The sequence below is a fragment of the Ylistrum balloti genome, unplaced genomic scaffold (assembly GCF_031769215.1).
Source record: "Ylistrum balloti isolate Yb309-2 unplaced genomic scaffold, AGI_CSIRO_Ybal_v1 Utg370056, whole genome shotgun sequence".
NCBI lineage: Eukaryota > Metazoa > Mollusca > Bivalvia > Pectinida > Pectinidae > Ylistrum > Ylistrum balloti.
Window position 1 is genome coordinate 1670726 of NW_026782106.1, and position 10263 is coordinate 1680988.

General features: G+C 31.3%; 1 protein-coding gene across 1 annotated transcript in view; it reads left to right on the top strand.

Annotated features, from left to right (window-relative positions):
* LOC132549373 (phosphatidylinositol 4,5-bisphosphate 3-kinase catalytic subunit beta isoform-like) overlaps window positions 1-3583 on the top strand; it is a 42349-nt gene extending 38766 nt beyond the window's left edge. Inside the window, exon 23 of the mRNA XM_060213301.1 lies at window positions 3325-3583. Within this exon, the coding sequence (XP_060069284.1) occupies window positions 3325-3583 (259 nt within the window). The remainder of the gene's footprint in view (window positions 1-3324) is intronic.
* Window positions 3584-10263: the final 6680 nt, after the last annotated feature.

The window sequence follows — 10263 nt, forward strand, 5'->3', positions numbered from 1 at the left end:
GAAGATTATTGATTAATTTCTATTGGGTAGAGAAGATTATTGATTAATTTCTATTGGGTAGAGAAGATTATTGATTAATTTCTATTGGGTAGAGAAGATTATTGATTAATTTCTATTGGGTAGAGAAGATTATTTATTAATTTATGTTTGGTATAGAAGATTATTGATTAATTTCTATTGGGTATTGAGAAGATTATTGATTAATTTCTGTTGGGTATTATTGATTAATTTCTATTGGGTAGAGAAGATTATTGATTAATTTCTATTGGGTAGAGAAGATTATTGATTAATTTCTATTGGGTAGAGAAGATTATTGATTAATTTCTATTGGGTAGAGAAGATTATTGATTAATTTCTGTTGGGTATAGCAGATATTGATTAATTTCTATTGGGTATTGATTAATTTCTATTGGGTAGAGAAGATTATTGATTGATTTCTATTGGGTATAGCAGATAATTGATTAATTTCTATTGGGTAGAGAAGATTATTGATTAATGGGTTCAGATAATTGATTAATTTCTATTGGGTAGAGAAGATTATTGATTAATTTCTATTGGGTAGAGAAGATTATTGATTAATTTCTATTGGGTATTGATTAAGAAGATTATTGATTAATTTCTTTTGGGTAGAGAAGATTATTGATTAATTTCTATTGGGTAGAGAAGATTATTGATTAATTTCTATTGTGTATAGAAGATTATTGATTAATTTCTATTGGGTAGGGATTAGATTGGAAGATTATTGATTAATTTCTATTGGGTAGATTAGATTAATTTCTGTTGGGTAGATTATTGATTAATTTCTGTTGGGTAGAGAAGATTATTGATTAATTTCTGTTGGGTAGAGAAGATTATTGATTAATTTCTGTTGGGTAGAGAAGATTATTGATTAATTTCTGTTGGGTATAGCAGATAATTGATTAATTTCTGTTGGGTAGAGAAGATTATTGATTAATTTCTATTGGGTATAGCAGATTATTGATTAATTTCTATTGGGTAGAGAAGATTATTGATTAATTTCTGTGGGGTAGAGAAGATTATTGATTAATTTCTATTGGGTAGAGAAGATTATTGATTAATTTCTATTGGGTATAGCAGATTATTGATTAATTTCTGTGGGGTAGAGAAGATTATTGATTAATTTCTATTGGGTATAGCAGATTATTGATTAATTTCTATTGGGTATAGCAGATTATTGATTAATTTCTGTGGGGTAGAGAAGATTATTGATTAATTTCTATTGGGTAGAGAAGATTATTGATTAATTTGTATTGGGTATAGAAGATTATTGATTAATTTTATTGGGTAGGGAAGATTATTGATTAATTTATGTTGGGTATGGAAGATTATTGATTAATTTCTATTGGGTAGGGAAGATTATTGATTAATTTCTGTTGGGTAGGGAAGATTATTGATTAATTTCTATTGGGTAGAGAAGATTATTGATTAATTTCTGTTGGGTAGAGAAGATTATTGATTAATTTCTGTGGGGTAGAGAAGATTATTGATTAATTTCTATTGGGTAGAGGGTAGAGAAGATTATTGATTAATTTCTGTTGGGTAGAGAAGATTATTGATTAATTTCTATTGGGTAGAGAAGATTATTGATTAATTTCTGTTGGGTAGAGAAGATTATTGATTAATTTCTGTTGGGTAGAGAAGATTATTGATTAATTTCTGTTGGGTAGAGAAGATTATTGATTAATTTCTATTGGGTAGAGAAGATTATTGATTAATTTCTATTGGGATTATTGATTAATTTCTATTGGGTATAGCAGATTATTGATTAATTTCTATTGGGTAAAGAAGATTATTGATTAATTTCTATTGGGTAGAGAAGATTATTGATTAATTTCTATTGGGTAGAGAAGATTATTGATTAATTTCTAGAGAAGATTATTGATTAATTTCTATTGGGTAGAGAAGATTATTGATTAATTTCTATTGGGTATTAGAAGATTATTGATTAATTTCTGATTATTGATTAATTTCTATTGGGTAGAGAAGATTATTGATTAATTTATTTTGGGTAGAGAAGATTATTGATTAATTTCTGTTGGGTAGAGAAGATTATTGATTAATTTCTATTGGGTAGAGAAGATTATTGATTAATTTCTGTTGGGTATAGCAGATAATTGATTAATTTCTGTTGGGTAGAGAAGATTATTGATTAATTTCTGTTGGGTAGAGAAGATTATTGATTAATTTCTGTTGGGTATAGCAGATAATTGATTAATTTCTATTGGGTAGAGAAGATTATTGATTAATTTCTATTGGGTAGAGAAGATTATTGATTAATTTCTGTTGGGCAGAGAAGATTATTGATTAATTTCTGTTGGGTAGAGAAGATTATTGATTAATTTCTATTGGGTAGAGAAGATTATTGATTAATTTCTGTTGGGTAGAGAAGATTATTGATTAATTTCTATTGGGTAGAGAAGATTATTGATTAATTTCTGTTGGGTATAGCTATTGGGTAGAGAAGATTATTGATTAATTTCTATTGGGTAGAGAAGATTATTGATTAATTTCTATTCGGTAGAGAAGATTATTGATTAATTTCTATTGGGTAGAGAAGATTATTGATTAATTTCTGTTGGGTAGAGAAGATTATTGATTAATTTCTATTGGGTAGAGAAGATTATTGATTAATTTCTATTGGGTAGAGAAGATTATTGATTAATTTCTATTGGGTAGAGAAGATTATTGATTAATTTCTGTTGGGTAGAGAAGATTATTGATTAATTTCTGTTGGGTAGAGAAGATTATTGATTAATTTCTGTTGGGTATAGCAGATAATTGATTAATTTCTGTTGGGTAGGGAAGATTATTGATTAATTTCTGTTGGGTAGGGAAGATTATTGATTAATTTCTATTGGGTAGAGAAGATTATTGATTAATTTCTGTTGGGTAGAGAAGATTATTGATTAATTTCTATTGGGTAGAGAAGATTATTGATTAATTTCTATTGGGTAGAGAAGATTATTGATTAATTTCTGTTGGGTATAGCAGATTGTTGATTAATTTCTACTGGTGATACCCAAGAAAACCAGAGTTATGGGGTGGGATTATAGATTTTTTACTGAAATAGCTCTAATAGTTTTATTTGATTTTTTTGCACATAGTTGATTGGTTTAGTCTTGATACCCTCACATTGAAATATTTAAGGTCAGTTTCATATCATTAATTGTTACAAAATGCTGTCTTTTGCATTGAGACTCTATCCAGGTCTTTTGATTATTTAAATATAAATAAGAGATTGTTTAACAAACAAATAAATTGTTCTTGTGAGATATATGAGAAATAATCGTTATTTCTTCATAGGTTCCAGAACACTTGTGTGGAAGCCTACCTGATCATCCGACGGAAAGGCCCACTTCTCATACGTCTGTTTATGATGATGATCATGGCGGGTATTCCGCAGCTGACTAGTGTAAACGATGTGGAATACCTGAAAGAAACATTGGTCCTCCATCTCGATGAAGAAGAGGCAAAAGAACATTTTCTTCAGAAATTTCAGGAAGCCATCAATAACAGCTGGAAAACCAGTGTTAATTGGTGGATTCATTTAAGGGCCCATTAACATGAAATCTTTCGTCCTAGATTAATGTAATGACCTTTACTCTAGAGTAGATCTGGAGTAATACTAGCATTTTCTGAGATGAATCCTGTCAGTCCTGCTTTGTTCTGAGGGCGAGGCATGATGATATATAAATGTTCAAAGACATGTGAATTATGTTAGGATTTATCAGCTATACAGTACTGTTGATAGGAATAATCTCCAGTAGAATAATTTTGGAGAAAATGCAGAGAGAGAAATGTGGTTTACTAAATGAAGAAAAAAATTTAAATGCTCTCAGATATGACATTTTAAAAGTACCAGTGATAATTGATTTGATACAGGTAAATTCTTTATGCATAGTGCATCAAATCATAGTTGTTAATGGTGAATTTGTAACAACACCAGTTCTGTTAGTTAACATTCCATTTCAAATAGAGTTTTCAAGGGAATTTATCCTTTGTTGTGATAGTAATGATGCTTTTGACATTTTTTATTCACATAAAGTGATGGTAAAATGGTCAAATTAACCACAACTGTGATGTGTCTGGGATATTAATACATTGTACACCATGTACTCGACTGACTGACAAAACACTGATTATCCTGTTTGAGACAAATTAGAATGATAGGTATCTGTATTATGCCGAACTTCAACACTAGCTACGTTATTGGAGAAGCAGGTGTTCTCAGTAAGCATATGTGCTAGAAAATATCTTAGATTATTGAAGAGTGTGTGACTGTTGTTTTTCCAAAATATACTGAGAGTCTAAGACTGGAGAACACCATTCTCAGGATTGTAGGAGGACTTCCTGGTTAGGTTGTTTTCCATGATGTCACATTCTAGGTCATGCTTTTCTATCATTAACAAAAAAAAACATTTATTTAGAGTTGCTTTATTTCATAGCCACTTTGTTAAAGTGACTTACCTATTTGAAATGAGAAACTTAGAATAGTTCTTATAACACAACCCGGAGAAGATTTGAGTGTGACATTTTGATTACTACATGGTCACTTTCATCAGACAAATCACCAGTGTGGTGCGAACTGGTACAGAGGTATATAAAGTTTATGTGATGGTAACAAATGAACCTACTGATTCGACTGTACTATAATTCTATGACCATGTAGTCATAGAAACGTCACATGCCAATCTTCTACTGGTTGTGTTAAAAGAACTCTAATCCTTCACAAAATTTTACTTATTTCTATGACGCATGTATCACAATGTCTTTCTAATTGATGTTTTAGACTAAATGGCTTAATATGCTTATATATTGTTACTATATATAGAAAATTGTTACTATATATAGAAAATTGTTACTATATATAGCCATATTTGACAACATTGTGTACTATATTGTACATTGATTGTTAAACATTGCTTGACATAAAACACTGTATTAATGTATACGTACCTGTTAACACAATATCTGTATATAACGTTACTGACATTCATTCCAGGTGTGTGTAAATCAGGAAATATTTTATATTTTGTTTCTGCTCAAAGCAATGATAATTACTTCATACAAGTTTATATGTTGAAGTACAGATGTTGGTACAATGTTAATATACAACGAAGGTACCATGATATAACATATTCTTCATGAATTATTAATGCAGATGTGATTCTGAAGTTCTATTACAATAAGATATTGTACATTTTAGAATTAAGATATAGAGTATTTGAACATTGTCTTGTGTAAACCTTAATCTTATGTGAGCAAGCAATCAGACATAGCTTATAAAAGCCTTCTCATAGCCATAAGAATTGGGTAAAGCTTACAGAAGCCCACTCCAAGCCATAATGTTTGAGTGAAGCTTATAAATTCCAACTCGGTGCCATAATCTTTGTGTGAAGCTTATAAAACCCCTCTCAGGGTCATAATGTTTGGGTGAAGCTTATAAAAGCCCTCTCAGAAAGTTTTGGGCTAATTTGTTATGTAGATATTGAAAATGTGGCAAGAATTTACTTATTTTCCCACTATACTCGTTATTTTTCTTGTGGCAGACTTATTTTTGTTGGATGGTCATTTTTACCTTTCATGATATTCTTTAGCATACATTTACATATTGTGTACTTCTTTATCAATCAAGCCATATTGTAAAATGCATATAGATGATTCCATCTAGGATTTTTTTGCTGAGAATTGTCAAGAACATCATTGAAATTTGCATCGTTATGCTAATTAGGGATATCTGAATTTGCATGTATATGTTTTCCTGTCTTTATCTGGCCCAGTGAATAAGCAAAGTACAAATTTATACATCTGTCTTTATCATTTGAAGAGAAACAAACACTGCACATTTGTTGATTGTGTGGTCATAAACAAAGATATTAAGATACAATGTATTGGAGAAGATGCTAAATACAAGAAATAATGTGTATACATGTAGCTATTGGATATCCACAAACAGTTTTACCCTCAAGATTATGTCTTTGGTTCAAATTAAAAGTGAAAGTAGCCACTAATTTGTCATTTCATAATGCACTATCTGACACAAGTCTAATGTTTGAATACCATGTTTCATTGTTTTGGTACTAACAAATTGTAATGTAAAAGAATTATAGGGAGAAGCAAGGTGCTTGATTGTTGTAAACTACTAGTATAAAGACAGTATTTAAAAATGACTGATGAGCTTTAAATTGACAGTATTAAGATTACTACCAGGTTTGTTAAATTTGAAGTGACTATGCATATGAATTAGGAGATGGTGCTATCAGAGAGGGTTTTTTGTATGTTTTATGAGATTATTTCATATATGCAATTACTGTACTCATTAAATGAAAATTATTTTTTTAACTTTCTTATAGCCTGAAGGACTTGTTTTATTGGCAGTTCTTTATTTTCATTTTCAATTCTGATAGATATTATATATGATTTTTCCAAAAATCATTCATCGTATAATCAGTTTCGTGAAGCAGGTAAGCCTCATTCTGATAACTTGTTATAAGTATAGTGTTTGAGGTATGGTAACTCTTTCTTAACAAAAGTTGGCTGGTTTAATATGTGTTACTTCGGTGGATATTTGATACAGGGGAACATGACATGGCTCTGTATCAGGTACTGACAGGCAATGGTTACAACATTTTCAGAGAAGTCCTTGCCATTCTTGCAGAAGGTTTTTGATACATTGCTTTTATATGGAAAAAGTCCTCACTTGTTGATGGATAAACATGCCTCTGTTAAATCAACATTTCATATGTATTAGCTGTTTATTGATCTGAATCTTCACCCTAGTGTTAGAAAGTTGGGAACTGACGAATAACATACATCTTCAGATTTTGGATGACATGAAATTTTAATGAAATGTGAATATATACTGATACATGTTGAATGAAGGACCTATACAAAATCTGAATTACGGACTAACTTTTAATGACTGACTTTGTTGCTCAAGTTCTTGATTTTGAGATTTTGATATCACTTATGTTTTTTTGGCCAATATTCAATACTGCCTAATCTAGATGTTTCCAATATTTTTCTTCGATATCCACATCTTCAATTAAAATTCAAAATTCAAGTACAGTGCTTTGAGAGACCAGTTTTTCTGTCATTGAGGAATCATTATACCAGGCCTGATATAACATGAATTTTAAGTTTACCTCGTATGAAGAACTAGTGAGCCATATTGCATTGTCCATTGTCCAAATTTTGTCAGAAACATATAAATGGTGGATCTTGGCCCTAAGGAGGAATTTTCTTCTTTTGTAGAAATGACTGGATTCTAGCTGTCCCAATTTGGTTTGAAGTGTCCTTAGTTAAATGGGAATCAGTTTCATATTCAAATGTATACAGTAGATCTCTATACCCCAGGGGCAGGGGGGAGGTGCCAAATAGGAGAAAAGAGTGCAAAATTCTTTTAAATTCCTTTTCTGTAAGAAGGAGAGTAAACTATATAAAAAGTGGGTCTCTGCCAACGGGCAAGAAAGGCCGGGTCATATAGAGGAAACACAGTGTATTCATTAAAATACATTTAAAACGCCATCAAAACTTTTGATGGGACATATTATGGTATGATGTTGCCTTCCACAGTTTCCAACCAATCTATTTCAAACTTGATAGGGTTAATCACCATGACATGAAGTTATAGTTTCCTGGATGTTTGAGTTTTATCAACTTTATTGGAAGAGTTACTGCCCCTTGTTGACTATACAGTGTTAATCTTGTCCTTGGATCTCCTCTTTCAGCTTTCCTGATGAAAGGGACTCAATTTTATGCAAATCTTTTAATAGTTTGTAGAGAATATGGGAATTAGTGGTAAAAGTTTCTAATATTTTTCTTCTGCATAGAGTCAGTATTTTATTGAAATCTGGTTTTTGAGTGTGAAAATTAATCATCTTTTTGGAAAATTTAACAATAGAATTGTTGCTTCAATGTTTTAAGTGAAAGATGAAATATACAGGAGAGTGATGCAGGCACCATGGACCTCTTGTTGACTGTAAAATAGACATCCAAATTATGTATGACTTAAATGAAAATCTATTATTACTAACACAATGACAATAACACAATGTGTTTAGAGGAAATGATAAAATTATAACTTATTATAATCATATACAACCGAGTCATCTCTAGCATTGTCAACGGTTGACAAGCTGTCATCTCACGAAGTCTTTCTTATGTGGTATAAGCTAAGGGTAAAAGAATCATCAATTTGTTTTCATTTCATATGAGATTTTATAAGACTTGTTACGAGGGTAAGCAAAGATAAATACTAGTTTATTCAAATCTCATGAAATGAAAACTTATTTAAGTTCCTGTGTGTATTGTTAATTACCTTGCTATTTTTGAGTGTTAATAATCATATATAAGTTTTTTTCATATAAAGAAGTTTATTGTCATCATTCCCTTTTGTAATACTTATGATTTTCTATTCATTATTATCACTCCAGTACTGTCTATCACATTCCAATATAATTGCAAACAATGTGAGAACTTGAATTTTATTCACTTTAATAATTATGCAAAAGTGAAAAATATAGAGATGTTATGATTTAGATATAAAAGAATATTCCACATTATCCTTACTGATAGATGATACAAAGATTTCAGTATATCACATGTAATATGACATAATATCAAGAAATTTTAATGAATGAAAGTGGTTTCCTCTGATGGTAACTTATTCAAACGAATTAATTGAAAAATATTTATATCTTATTTAGATAGAAGAAAATCATGTTGTGCATTCAAAGAGTGTTATTTGTACTCCAACCGTGGAATTTGATTTCCTTTTCATCTGAATTTGATATACAGTTTGGTATATAATGTTTGAGGTAACTGAGTCTGCTGATGGCTTTTTTATGTTATTTTTGGCATCTTTTCTGTCTAACACACCAAAGTTGAACTTGCTGTAAAAACGTTTTGGATAATTCAGCTACTACCTTATCGCAGGTTATTTTTGTGGGGACAATATTTCACGTAATGTGTGTGTGCTAAGGAAATGCTACGGATAACACTTTGAAAACGCTTAAAAGATGTCAATCAATAAATAACCTGGTTTTTATAGAAAATGTGTTTTGATTTTGTTAAAAACATGATACTGATGCTTGTTACAAATAAATCTGTAATATGGGTCCTGTGACTAATCCAAATATATATTTTGTTAAAAAAGATTTATACAATATTTTTAGCCCACCATCATCAGATGGTGGGGTATTCAAATCGCCAAGCATCTGTGGTCCGTGGTCCGTCCGTCCGTCCGTAAACAATTCTTGTTACCGCTATTTCTGGGAAAGTACTGGATGAATCTTTCTCAAATTTCATATGCAGTTTCCCCTTGGTCCCTAGTTGTGCATTGTACCTTTTTTGGACTGATTTGAATTCAAGATGGCCGACAGGCAGCCATCTTGGATTTTGGAAGTAAAAGTTTGTTACCGCTATATCTGGGAAAGTACTGGATTGATCTTTCTCAAATTTCATATGCAGTTTCCCCTTGGTCCCTAGTTGTGCATTGTACCTTTTTTGGACTGATTTGAATTCAAGATGGCCGACAGGCAGCCATCTTGTATTTTGGAAGTAAAAGTTTGTTACCACTATTTCTGGGAAAGTGCTGGATGGATCTTTCTCAAATTTCATATGCAGGTTTCCCTTGGTCCCTAATTTTGCATTGTACCCATTTGGACTGATCTGAAATCAAGATGGCTGACAGGCAGCCATCTTGGATTTTGAGAGTAAAATCTTGTTACCACTATTTCTGAGGAAGTACTGGATGGATACTTCTGATATTTCATAGGTATTGGTTTCCCTTGGTCCCTAGTTGTGCATTGTACTTTTTTGGACGGATTTAAAATCAAGTTGGCCCACAGGCAGCCATCTTGGATGTCGACAGTAATACAGCACAAGCATATTTTTAGCCCAACATCATCAGATGGTGGGGTATTCAAATCGCCCTGCCGTCCCTGGTCCGTCGTCCGTCCGTCCGTCCGTAAACAATTCTTGTTACCGCTATTTCTGGAAAAGTACTGGATGGATCTTTCTCAAATTTCATATGCAGGTTCCCCTTGGTCCCTAGTTGTGCGGGCTAGTAGATGCCCTTTTACATCCAGATTGTGAGTGTTTAATTGACTTTCATATAATTTGGTGGTTGTTAAAAGAAAATCTCGAACATTTTGACACAAAAATTACCAGGTATACAGTTTTTTAAAAATGATCTATGTAAATACTTCAAGAGAAGTGCTGGATAATCAGTTCATTTAA